Genomic DNA, 14,516 nt, shown 5'->3' on the forward strand with positions numbered 1-14,516 from the left:
TCTTCAAAAGCATCTACATCTCCACCTTTGAGTTTCTCTACAATCCTAGGATTAGATGCTCAATACTTAATTACTTTTCGGCTTTTTTGTAGGTTACACACTAGCTAGAAAAAAAGTTCATTATCCTCTACATATGCTAAACACGTTAGCAGCACCTCTGCTACTACTACTTAAACGTTCACCAAGTAACTGAAAAGAATAACTCTAAAAATACTAAAATGCACTTTCACTATCACCTACAATACATAACAAAGTACTACCTCTATTTTTTTATTAATAGCTATGCTTTATTTAAAAAGCTCTCACATAAAAAGGTGAAGTGTAGCTATTAATAAAAAAAACGATACTATAAACGAGGCAAACTTCACCACCAAATTCTCAAACTTAGAACTTTATAAAAGTTCAATGTTTTGCTTTCACAAATAGTCTGATCAGACCAAGATAAAATGTAAAACTAACAAAGACTAAAACACATACTTTATGTAAATTGCTCTTCTTAAGGTCAGTAAGTATATTTAAAGCTCTTTGAGTGTAGCTTTGAGTTTATGTATCATGCTTACAGAACAAATTCTCTATATGTAGGCTTTAACACTTGACTTTTAAATTTTGATTTTCAAACATTCATATCTATATTTTTCCTTTTTACTAGTCTTGATTAGCAAGTTTTTCGATTTTTCATGAGTGTTGTTAATTATACTCATGAGTGTTGTTAATTATACTCGCTTTAAAGTTGAAATTTACTTTTAAGTTCTTATAAATTATTCCAGGAATTAGCAATATGCTATTTAAATTTAAATGCCACAAAAAATATATCTTTCATATACTGCAGCTGTGTAGGTTAGTTAAAATAAGATAATTAGAGTTTGTATGAAATTAAACACTTTACTAAGTCAAAACTACTATCTTATAATCTAAGATTGAGAATTTTATCTCATAGACTTAGTATACTTAACACCCCACATAAAATTTAGTTAGACAAACATATAAAATTTATCTTACCATTATAAAGCAATATAGAGTAAATATCTAAGAATATATTTCCTTTTTCTTTCCTTTTTGCATTTTTGAAATTTTTAACTTATTATAAACGGCACAAGTTACAACCTAGTTCAATGATTAATTTCAAACAATCTACCACATTTTTCAAGTTCAACATTAGCAAATTTTCTTGCAAAGATAAATTTGACGTATTATTTTTAAAGGAGCAAAATTTGAAAAAAGGTCAATCAAAAAAGACTTTTTTATGATTATAAAATTTCTTAAAAAAGCCACATGCATTGAATTGTATGATTTCATATGTCTACACTTAACAAGCAGAAAATATTTTTCAATATGGTACACCGCTATTTTATTCATTATATTTTATTTAAGTAAATAGAGTAATAAATAAGTATCAATAGAATGTAGCCATGCACGTTAAGGCGTGGTGGTGACATTACTGGTTACATTTTCAAGAAGTCAACATTACGTGTATTCACATTTGATAGAATAAAAAATAGTTACTTGTAGCTCCAAATTTAAAAAATTTACTACTAAAATCTATTGGCAAAATACAAATTATCCCTCTTGTTTATAAAAAAGGCATATTTTATTATTTTTTTCTGTCACAAGATAACTTATATATGGATAATAGTAGACTATTTAACGTACATAGTTATGTCTATCTCCACAATCGAAATGTGTTAGGCTCCCTTATATCTTTTGATTTTGATAAACAAAAGTCTTAGATTAGAACTATAAATGTAACATCTCATATATATATAATATGGATGATTTCATTGTCAGTCGCGATAAACTGAAAAATCTTTAATACGATGGTGATAATATGATATACCAGTGGTCCTATCAAAGTGTTAACTATGGGTAAATATAAATGTCTTTGTCTGTTATAAGAATAATAGTATGTACATCCCATATTGTTACTCTTTATCTAAAAGGAAAAATTACCCTGAATAATACGAACTTTCACTGATTTCCCTATAATAATACGAACTTTCAATTAACCATGAATAATACGAACTTTGATACATATTTCCCGCTGGCATACCATTTTACCTGTTACCGGTAAACTTACTCATTCCTTTAAAATTTTTTTTTTGGCTGATAAAACTAAGTAAAAAAAATTACCCTGAATAATACGAACTTTCACTGATTTTCCTACAATAATACGAACTTTCAATTAACTATGAATAAAATACGAACTTTGATACATATTTCCCGCTAGCATAATGAAGAAATGGAGAATTTACCATTTCTCTAGGTAAAGAACCGGTCAGGTATGCTAGCGGGAAATATGTATTAAAGTTCGTATTATTCATGGTTAATTGAAGGTTCGTATTATTATAGGAAAATCAGTGAAAGTTCGTATTATTCAGGGTAATTTTTCCTATCTAAAATTGAGCCTTCTTTTACAAGGAATAGAAGTACAAAGGAACTTGGAATAAATGACCGCATCAATAGTAGATGAACATCATTTGGATGCGTTGGATACTTGTGATAACAAGCTAAATTTAAGTTGAATAGGTTTGATAATAGGGTATTAGAAGCAAAATAAACATCACAAAATAGTGACAAATTATCTCTTTGTTTCAAGTCTAATTAATTACGTAATATAAAAGTTGTATGGGTTTGCAGGAATCTCTTTTTTATAGGATCTTTTTGAGTTGAGGGTCTTTTTGACTGCATCCTCCTTTATGGATATGGATTTCCGTTTTCTTTCCCCAGACCCTTATATCCTAATTTGTATGCGTAGAATACACTGAATACGATGATGATGATAAAAATAAGTTCTATTGTATAAGTGTATAACCATATTAGAACGATTTGTATTGGAATTTATACTATCCACATTTCTAACTTAAAACATTATGTATGGTTTAGAGAAATATCGTAAAATATATAATATATTTTAGCCGAGGTTCTTAACTATCAATTAAATTTTTTGACTAAATTGGTTCCCACAAGTTTATTGATCAGGATTATATTTTCAGCAAAACAAGTTAATTACCAGCGTAAATTCATGAAAATATTAGGGCTATATCTTACTTCGTCAAGAATCTTATTGATTTCAACAAACACACTTAGCACAAAGATTAAGATTAGATATTGTCCGAATAATTTTAAAGGAGAATTGAAAATATATGATGAGAATAGAACAATATAATAGAGACATTACCATAAACAAAAATATATTATACTTCGTCTGGTATTTTCATATTACTTGATGCATTTCAATTTTTAGTAATAAAATAATCATATAAATATCTATTTTACCCCTATTTTTATCCTACTCTATACCTCATTAACTTTCATATCTACTATATAAATATCTATTTTACCTTTATTTTCAGTTCAAAAGTTTTTTTTTCATGTTTAATTTAGAATTAAAATGGAGGGTATAATTGTCTTTTATATGTTGTGCCCACTTTTTCTTAATTCTTGTACTTATGCAAACGTAGCAACAAAAACAGAACAGAGGAAGTAATAAAATAAAAGAGACTGATTAAAAATACACTCTCTCTAATTCAGAGTTAATGTCTCATTTATTTTTTACACTACTCACATCTCACTTTTAATTTTAATTTAATTATTAATTTATAAAATTAAATATAATCAATTGAGATTTTGTTTAATTCGTCTTAATGTGAAGATTATTAATATCAACTTTTTACACTTTTAAATTACATATAATTAAAAATATTATAAATTAAATTAGTACATTAACAAATGTGGAAAAGCAAATGATACATTAACCATCTAACAAAATAATATATATATATATATATATATATATATATATATATATATATATATAAGAAGTCTTAATAAATAACGATGATTTGTGAAGTTAACAAATCACTTTTAAATAGTAGAATTTGATTGGACGAAAATTTTAGGATTTTAATTTATTTTTTTAATTTTATTTATTATTATATTATTATTATTATTATCGTCTTTTTATGGCGATTTACAAAAACCTCAATTATTTGTATTTAATTATACTCATCAGATTATCAGTGGCGGCTTGTTAATTCGAGAAAATATTAATTGTCGGTCCTACATAATTATCTTTAGTTGTTGTGGGTCAATACGAGTCATGTAAGCAGGTATAATTTATTGAACCCCGAAAAATTGACAAAGGGGACACATAATATACCATCTATACGAAAGCATGACTATTTTCAACCACTCTCCCAAATAAATTTAATTTTCATACTTCTACTCCTATTATCATATATACCCTTATAAAACCACTTATCTATTTAATTAACCATGTAAAAAAGCTTCATATACCATGGCATCAACATCCTCTTCTTCATCATCATGTTTATATGTAATAATATTTCTTGTATTAATTACGCATTTTATTATATCTAATACAGTATCCGAACCAGCTTATGTGTACTCCCTTTGCCCTGACATGAATACGGTTGCACCAAATACCCAAACCAATATCAATAACCTTCTTTCTTCCCTTTTAACAAATACAACAAGATATACGCATTTTTATAATACGACTATAGGCAGAGGAGCGAATAAATTGTATGGATTTCATTTTTGTCGAATTGATCAAACGGATGCGTTTTGCAACAAGTGTATATCTTTAGCTATTGAGTCGTTAAAAGCTCATTGTAATGGGAAGATATCATCAACCGTTTGGTATGATCAGTGTTGGGTTCGTTTTTCGAATGAGTCGTTTTTCGGAAGTATGACGAGTGCTCCTATGATTCCGATGTGGAACCGAGAAAACGCCGTGGATATACAGAATGTTACCAGGAATCAAACGGGTTTTATGCAGGTTTTGGTGAACACTTTGTTGAATATTTCAGGTTAGTGCCGGACTCACTCACTCATATGCCCTTAGGTAACATTTCATTTCAAATATCTTATCGGTTTTTTGAGTTATTATTTATAAATTACTCTTAATTTATATGGCTTATTAATCATTTTTTATAATATTTTTGAATAATTTATTATAATTTTACATTATACACAATTATCATTATTAATGCTATTAAGTATTAAATTAGTGCATTGAAAAACATATGAAAACAATAAATGAAACATTTAAATTAAACATAAAGAGACTATAATTTTTAGGAGTATGTGTTTTTTAATATGATGTTATTGTTGTAGAAGTCTTACATATAAGGGGGTCGATTTTTAAAAATTATATCATTCATTTATTAATCCGACCAAGAAAAATCTGATTTTTTTTGTATATTTCTTCTTTTAAAGGATTATGTCATTGAGGGCTGATCCTATAAGGAAAAGAAGGGTCTATGTTTTGGACCCATCTAAAAAATTTAAAAGTAACAAAGTTTTAATATTAAATAGTTAAAGGCTACTAATAATATATTTAGTAATTAAGGCGCATAATTAATATTTTGGGTCTAGCCTTTTGAATCTAAGGACCGGTCTTATTGTCATTGTAATAGTCATATTTTTAAATGGGAAATAATGGTGAATTCTTTTTTAATAAAAACATAATCTAAAATCTCACACACACATATATATATATATATATATATATATATATATATATATATATATATATATATATATATATATATATATATATATATATATATATATATATATATATATATATATATATATTTAATAAATAAATGTGAAAACATTAAAAGTTAAGAATGGTATATTATCTTTAAAAATCATATTTTTCAACTTTATAGATATTAATATATGTATATATTTTTATATTAGATTTATGTTCAGTAACAATATTTTTTCGAGTTCGCCACAATATTAATTAAAATCAGTGACAAACTCATGTTCTTACGGACGCCCACAAGTGCTGGCATTGGGCTCAAGAAAAGATACAATTTTTAAATATATATTTATGCAGCAAGTTTTGTATAAGACCGACCGTCTTATTGTGAGACGCTTTCATACAAGCAGTTCATTAGTAAAAAAAATTTAAAAAACATTAATAAAATCTGAATTCACACTTATACATAAAGAAGTTTTTTCTTAAATAGATTGGGCTGACCCAATTGTAAGACGACCTCAATAAAAAATTAGTGATTTTATAATAGTAATTAATGTAATATAAATGCTTCTACTATTATTATTATTATTATTATTATTATTATTTGTATTAGATAATTTCTTTGCAGTTGAATTTGTGATCTCAATTTGGTGGGCGCGGTATTTCAGGTGGAGCAGTAAGTGGTACGAGAGGTCGAATGTTTGCTACCAATGAAGGTAAATTTGAGAGTAGTCGTACGGGTAATATGAGCACGGCCACGTTATACACGCTTGCCGAGTGCACTCCAGATATATCTGCGACTGATTGTAGAAGTTGTTTAAGAGAGACAGTCGGTAATATGACTGAGCTTTGTAATCTGAAGGCTGGGTGTACTGTTATGAATCCTAATTGTAATATGAGGTACGATGTGTACCCTTTTTACAAGGATGCTTTGGTGCTTCCTTCTCCAACGACGCCTGTTTATGGTGGTGGAGATAAATTAAGGCGAAGACGAAACTTACGTGCAATAAGCATTGCTATTTCAGCTACCTTAGCAACATTGGTTTTGTTTGTTGTTTGGATTTATGTGCACAGAAGAAAGGTCAATAGAAAATCTAGTGAGTACAATTTTCTTGCCAACTTTTTGTTTTGTCTTAAGTTGGTTTGAGCTTTTATGTTAGCTTCTGCCTTTTGTCTTGGCATCATTTGTCAATTTTGAAACTTTTAGGCCCACAAATTTGTTATCTATACTATTTGTTAGGGGTTACGAATATGATTTGTCTATTGTCTTTTCTTATAAATCTTGACATTGCGCATGATGCGGGGCTGATGACCATGACCATGACCATCCTTATACTTCTTACTCTAAGGTGCATACCTCAAAAGAAATTAATCATGACAATGTTATTAGGTGCATGAAACCTATTAGAATTATGGGTTGACTTAATGGTTGATTATTTGAAGTTGTTGTTTCACTCTTGTGATATGGGTTCAATTTGCATCACCTATAACAAAGTTAATTTCTCTTGTTTGTAATGAATTCTCCTTCTCCTAAAATAACAAAATTGACTCGTATTGATCAGATATATGCAAATTTATCCCTATAGTGACAAAACAGTCGCTTATGATTGAGTTATGATAACAAAAATTATTCCCAATATCACATAGATCATCAGCATCATCAATATCATACCCAGTATAATTAGGGTCTAGATAAAGTTAGACGACGACTAACTCATAACCAAAATTTTTAGTTTTATCAAAAATTGACAATACAAAATTCATGCCAAAAACTAATGTCTTTATTTGTTGGTTGGCCTTACAGAAGAAGCAGAGGAGATTGAAATTGCAGAGTCATTGAGGTTTGAATTCACTACCTTGAGGAAAGCAACCAATAATTTCTCGTGTGATACCAAGCTAGGAGAGGGTGGATTTGGGGAAGTTTACAAGGTAAAATGTTTACTTAATCAAGAAATCATGCTAAGTTCCATTTTATGACTAAAATTTGTACTAATGTTTGTGTGTAATATTCTACAGGGAAAGCTTGAAAATGGGCAAGATATTGCTATAAAGAGACTCTCTAAGTCCTCTAATCAAGGAATTGATGAGTTTAAGACTGAAATTGTGTTGGTTGCAAAACTACAACATAAGAATCTGGTCAAACTCTTGGGCTTTTGCCTATCAGGAAAAGAATACATACTTGTTTACGAGTTTTTGCCTAATATGAGCCTAGACCGCTTCCTATCAGGTAAATCATTGACTCAAAGTTCATGATTGAGTAATCAACATTTGTAGAATATATTACCCCTAAATAATGTCAAGAAACCGATTCAATCAAAAGTTTAAACTGATGGTTACGACCTTAGAATATGTTATACTTTAACACGTCCCCTCACACGAGAATATATTGGACTAGAAGTGCGGATGCAGTACAAACTCTCTTCATACCTGATGCTAAATATTCCACTTTAAATGATGGGTGGTTGAAATTGACTTCTTATCACGATGACTTTTAATACCATGTTAAGAAACCAATTCAACTAAAAGCTTAAGTTAATGGTTAAAGCATGCGTAGGTATTTTTTTCATAAAAATGTTTTAGCAGATATCCATTTAAATGAACATTGAAATCAAAAAAAGTTTTACTAGTTAGTATTTCTTGCTGTTGATTAAATGTTTGGTAAATATCTAGATCCAACAAAGAGAGCATCCTTGAATTGGAAGGCAAGATTTAAGATCATTGGAGGAATTGCAAGAGGACTTCTTTACCTTCACGAGGATTCTAGGCTCAAAGTTGTGCATCGTGATCTGAAATCTAGTAATATATTGTTAGATGAAGCTATGAATGCGAAGATTGCAGATTTTGGCACAGCAAGACTCTTTGGAGTAGATCAAACTCAAGACAATACCAATAGAATTGTCGGAACATTGTGAGTCAAATTCTTATAAATTGATCTTTTAGTTTTAGGGCATGTTTGAAATAGAAAGCTTTTAGTAGTTTAACTTAACTCAAACACGATTAGTTACAAAAAATGTCAGCTTAATTTCCATTTAAGGTAATGTTTCGCAAAAGTTAATAAAATTAGCTATTTAGAATTTGTTTGCAAAATATACTGCAATAATCTTTTGAAAACAGATTTAAATATTATCATAACGAGTTTTTTTCAAACCATATTATATATATATATATATATTAGCTACTAGTTATATACTGTCACTACCGTTACTTTTGTCAAACAAATCTTTAGTATATATAGCTAACTTTTTATGCCATGCACATATTTTCAATACTAATTATATTTTGGTAAATATCTATTGACTAATTGCAGCGGATACATGGCTCCAGAATACTTACTAACAGGTCAATTCTCCGCTAAATCAGATGTCTATAGCTTTGGCATCATAGTCTTAGAACTTGTGAGTGGTTTAAGAAACAAGTGTTACAATCAACAAGAAGTTGTGGAGTCTCTCCCATTCCGGGTACATTATTTCGAGCTTCGAATCGTGTCTTTTAATCTAAAACATTGCAATATTAAACCATGCTAACCAAATTTGGTGCAGGCATGGAGGTTATGGAGTGAAGGAAACCCATTGGCATTGGTCGATTCAGCTTTAGGGAACGATTTTTGCATCGAAGAAATGATGAAATGCATCCATATTGGTGTGTTATGTATCCAAGAAGATGCATATAAAAGGCCAAGAATCACATCAATTGTTGCGGCACTTAATGGAGAGTCCATAACACTACCATTGCCTACACCACCTCTTCTTTTAAGTGGATACGACGTAAATGAAAGTAAAGAGGAAACTCGTACCGATTCTGCAGTGCTAGATGATATCACTGAATTGACTCCTCGATAATGTTATAAGGAAACATGTATAGAATTTACTAAATAAGTTGTAGTTGTTAAGATAGATCAGTATGTATGTATCATATATTGTGGTTTAACCAAACTATTATGTATAGTATAGTGCTAAATTACTAGACATTAAAACTATGATTAGCTTATAATTTATTTATTTACGTGTAGTCATTAAATTTGTAATATTGATATGTTAATAACAATTAAGTTACACCCTTTTTTGTACCGAAGAATATTATTTATAATGCTTCATTAGCTAGGTTTTTCTTTAGTCCTATTTAAATGCAACATTATGGTAATATCATGTTAATTATGGCTATTAGCTTCAAATTTTAATACAAAAAGATTGATTTTTGTTGACAATTAATCTTTTTTTTTTCTAAAATAATCCAATCTTGAAAGCATATAATTGTTTGTACATTAATGTTTACATATTGTTGAGGATCAAGGGAATTAAGAAAGTATTCATTTTTTTTTAGAATTGATTTGTTTGTGACATTTCATTGATGTATGTTCATAAATCATAATTTTTTAATATCAGAGATAAATGAATAAAAGATTCAATTGTTGAAAATAATTTTTAAGAAGGCATGAGGAATTTAACACTGAGTAAGACAAATTCAAATTATGAAACCATCACAAAAATCTAGGTTAAAGATAGCGATTAAGTTTAATTTATATTAAAAAAATAGATTTTTGTTGTGTCTGTGCACAAGTATATTTGTTTATTTATTGATTTTCTTAATTATTTGATTTGATGATTGCGTCTTATCTCGATATAGATAACGACAAAAGAGTTATTTATTTAAATTAAATGATAATACATGAATATTTTTATGAGTCAAAATGCTTTATTGTAAAATTTTATAGCATTTAAACAACTTTCTACCTTACACTTTTTTTTGATATGAATTTAATATTACTTTAAACATATAATGTAATAGAAGTATTATTCAAAACTTTGATCCGCTGGATCGTGTTAGAAAAGAGATACGTACGCCAAAGCCAGCAGTATTTGGCGGTACAAATATACGATACAACGTCGCCACCGAAGTTGACTAAAGACGCAAATAGAAGTAGTGGGAGGATTAAGGTCTTCGCACGTGATTATGTTGCTTTCCACTTTTCGCTGCGGAGATCATTATTTATTTTTATCCTTATTTTTTACTTTTCAACTATATGTCCTATACAAGCTACTAATTTGGTGTTCTTTTAAAAAAAATTGATGGGATGATTCTCAGTTTTAGACTTTTTTACAAATATTTATATAAATTCGTTTGGTGACTTTGAGTTTTCAACTTTTCCATATGATATATAAAATATTTAATATTTGGTTAAATTATGTATATATTTCGGCTAGATTTCGAAATTTGTAGTCATTTACAGTGATTATGACGTTTTTTTAAATGTGATCATGTTGGGTAAAATGGTGTAAAATTAACAAAAAAACTTATCTTTTGTCTACCACATAGAAAAATTAAAAGGTAAAGTTCAGCACGTGGATTAAAAAAATATTTGTCTACCACGTGAAAAAGACAAAAATTCAGGGTTAACACATAAAAATTTTAAAAATAAAATTACTAATTTTGTGTTTTATTCACTATCAAAATTGAACTAGTCTAAAAATCATATATCCTCTCACCATTTATTTTATGTTTAATTTTTACCTAGACTACCTTTTTCTTGTCTTACTCTGTTAATCAAAAGAATTCAACAAGTCCTTAAACTTCATTTTATTAAGTTTTAGGAATCATTATTCACCATTACTTTTAAATTTTGTTAAATTTTATAAAATCACATTTTTAGTTCATATATCTAACCTAATTAGTTCCGATAATTTTAATTTACTATCATTTTATATATCAATTAGGGAAATATGCTCTATATAAGATATAATGATAAAATTAAATTGTACAAAATAATAATAATTGATGTGAAAATAAAACTAATTTCATTTTATAAAACATTGTTGAAAAAAGTATTTATATGTGGTAACAAGGAGGAAAACAATATACGATTATTTCCTTAATTGTAGTTATTTTAATGTATTATTTTATTTCTTGATTGTTCCAACGAATTATTATTATATCGAGCTTTTTCACCTATGCACTTAGTGCACAGGTTTAAGTTATAACATAGGCAAATTTATTTAAATTTTATTTGTAATATTTTTTAAAATTGGTAAAAGTGATGAATCATTAGAGAATATTTAATTAAATTTAAATAAATTTACTTATTTTGTAATTTAAATTATGCAACTAGTGTAGAGGTTAAAAAACAGTTATATTTCTAAACTTGATAAATGGTTCTATTAATATAATCTATTATGAATTGGCTATTGTAATGGTGAAGAAACAAACACAAAAACAAAGTGTAAAAGAAATAACAAATACAGAGCACAACAATGGAAAAGGCAAAACACAAGATGTATGAGGTATCTATGAATACCTCCCCTTCAAAACAAGTATACTTATCATTAATATACTCAACAATACATTAATGACTCACCTTACAAACTTCAAGAACAACCTCTCAAAGGAAATATTGAACCTTTGATGTCAATCTCTCTCAAATGCCCTAATACATGTAGAATGACCTCTGTTGGCTAAAACCCTAGTTAGCTCTTAGTATTAGGTTCTTTCTTCTACCCTAATGAACTCCTAAGACTCCTTATATAGTCCCATGACATATTTAGAGGCCTTAAGACAAACCCACAAAAGCCCACGAAAAACTGTGATTAAAACATAAACATTCTGTTTTCACGTACTGCATGTCGCTCGAATCGAGCGTGCCCAACTCGACTGGTCGAGCGCCTGTCCAGTGCTCACTGGATCTTCTCTGCTGCTTTGCTCTAGCCATTGCGACTGGTTCCACTTAGCTCGGCTGATCGACCACCTCATCACTTGAATCTTGCCTTCATCAAGGCATATCAAATCATTATCATTAATCACTTCATTAAATGACCCAAAACATAAGCTCCCCTACTTCTTTGCGCTCACAACTTTGTTCTCAAACGTGCAAGCCAAAGAATAAGATACGAAGTGATCGAACTCACCTCACCTCCATCAAGGTAAGATTTGGAGTTTGACTCAACATAATCTTATGAGAGTGTAACACAAACATAATCCATATAATATTGTGGGCTAAATTAATTCAAAGCCCTAACTGAAATAACAAATGAAAATATAGCAATTGTCTATAATAATAGTGATGAGTATTAGTTTAGCATGAATTCTTAAATGAGACGGTTTCATATTGAGATCAATTCTATTGGACTCATCCGTATATATTTAAGGAGTTAGATTGATCACTTAGAATTTAAAGTGTCAATTACAAAAATAGAATAAGTATATAAGCTCATCTTATAGTAAGACTGTCTCATACAAGATTAACTATAATTTAGATTTTAAAACCTAAATCTTGAAAATATACTCACATTTCAAATAACTATCTCTAGAACATTTGAAATTTGTAACAACAAAATTGGTTTGATATTATATTTTATACTAGCATTAATAATAAATATGCCTTTAATTTGTTCCTAAATGATTGTTACATACACTTTCTTTTTCAGTTTGTTTTTTTTTTTTTTTTGTCACACTTCTCATGTTTACTTAAAATTTCTACTAATATTATCTATATAATTAAAATAATTTTAACAATACTTAATCTTTGTGTATAATATAACATTAATAATTTTTTAACACGAAAAAAGTATTTAACAGTGTGAAAGTCCACTTGATCACTATTCCTAATCCATTGACCTCGAATGAAGTACCTCACCATCTGAGAATGAAAGATTATTGCATTATTTTTGTTATATCTTTGTGTTGCTCCACTTTGTGAAAACGTGATTGGGTGACTTGTTCCATCAAATTGCGTAATCAAATTGCACAAACTCGTTTTTAAATATATATTTAATATTTATATATTCTTAAGTAGACTGGTCAATAATGCTTCAATAATTGTGTTAAAATATACTTGATTTTATAAATTTATTGAATTGATATCATTGTAATCAAGAGACCAAGTTAATCAAAAATCTAATTCGATAGTGTGTCTTTATCATATTATTTACGGCCCGTTTAGTTAGTGGTACTAAATAGTGGTAATAGGAATGATTTATAATGTAAATTTTCATACTATGTATGTCATTACCATGGTAATGAAAGTTTCATTATAAAAAAGTTTTTTTGTTCACGATTTTTCATTACCACTTAATACCACATATTTAAGTGGTAATAAATTGGAATGAATTTTGTGAAGAAAATGAGCTTGTTGAAGGAGAATAAGTATGGTCATTACATTTATCAAGTGATATTCTTACCAAAATTACACTAACATTCTATTATCATTCCCACCATTTAGTACCGGTTACCAAACGGGCCGTTAGTGTATTTTGCTTATGAAAATTATGGTTAAACTTTGAGGAGGGATGAAAGATGGTAACTCATACTTAGGGTGGAGCAAAGATTTTTAAGGTCCTTTTCATTTTTGCGATGTATGCCCTTCATTATATCAAAAGATAAAAAAAATTTCACTTAAAGAAAAATAATTCAAGACAAAATATATTGTAATATTACATTTAAAATTACTTTAAATAAAAAACTTACAAACAAATCACTCTAAAGTATTGCTCAGACCCGGGCCTAAATAGCACTATTTAATATTTGAAGCCCCTTATTTACAGGGGCCTTAGGCGGTTGGCTACCCCACTTGTGCTCAGAATTGGCATTGCTCATACTTATAAAGAAGGATGTGGTAAAAAGTCCCTGGACTCAAAATAACGCATAGATAGAGAGATTCTTGCAACGAAAAATAAGTGAAGCTAAACACATTTAGAGTTTTTGGTATTGATGATTCTAAGTCATAAAAATAAAAATTATTATTGATATCAAACAATGCGATACTAATCTATAGTGATCTAATCTATAGTGATAAGAAGATTTTCTTTTCCTTTATTTGTTGAGATTTTCTACACATACTCAGTCCATATTAATTAAATAATACGGTACCCGTATAACCCTTAATCAATTTCGTCATGATTGTTACCATAATAAGACTTGAAAAAAAGACTAAACAGTGACAAAAAGATTGATAAGAATAGATTAAATAGTTACAATAAGTCATATTATATATATATAGTTGGTCCAGTTTATACCA

The 14,516-nt window shown here is 28.6% G+C and overlaps 1 protein-coding gene across 1 annotated transcript; it reads left to right on the forward strand.

The window, feature by feature from the left end:
- The first annotated feature begins 4,177 nt into the window (after positions 1-4,177).
- Positions 4,178-9,584, forward strand: LOC130815867 (cysteine-rich receptor-like protein kinase 44). The gene is made up of 7 exons (XM_057682377.1): positions 4,178-4,829; positions 6,181-6,609; positions 7,317-7,441; positions 7,529-7,739; positions 8,183-8,420; positions 8,820-8,970; positions 9,052-9,584. Exons 1-7 carry the CDS (start codon positions 4,295-4,297, stop codon positions 9,349-9,351), a joined length of 1,989 nt encoding a protein of 662 aa, XP_057538360.1. The 5' UTR covers positions 4,178-4,294; the 3' UTR covers positions 9,352-9,584.
- The last annotated feature ends 4,932 nt before the right edge of the window (positions 9,585-14,516 follow it).

This window comes from Amaranthus tricolor, chromosome 6 (genome assembly GCF_026212465.1).
Source record: "Amaranthus tricolor cultivar Red isolate AtriRed21 chromosome 6, ASM2621246v1, whole genome shotgun sequence".
Lineage (NCBI taxonomy): Eukaryota > Viridiplantae > Streptophyta > Magnoliopsida > Caryophyllales > Amaranthaceae > Amaranthus > Amaranthus tricolor.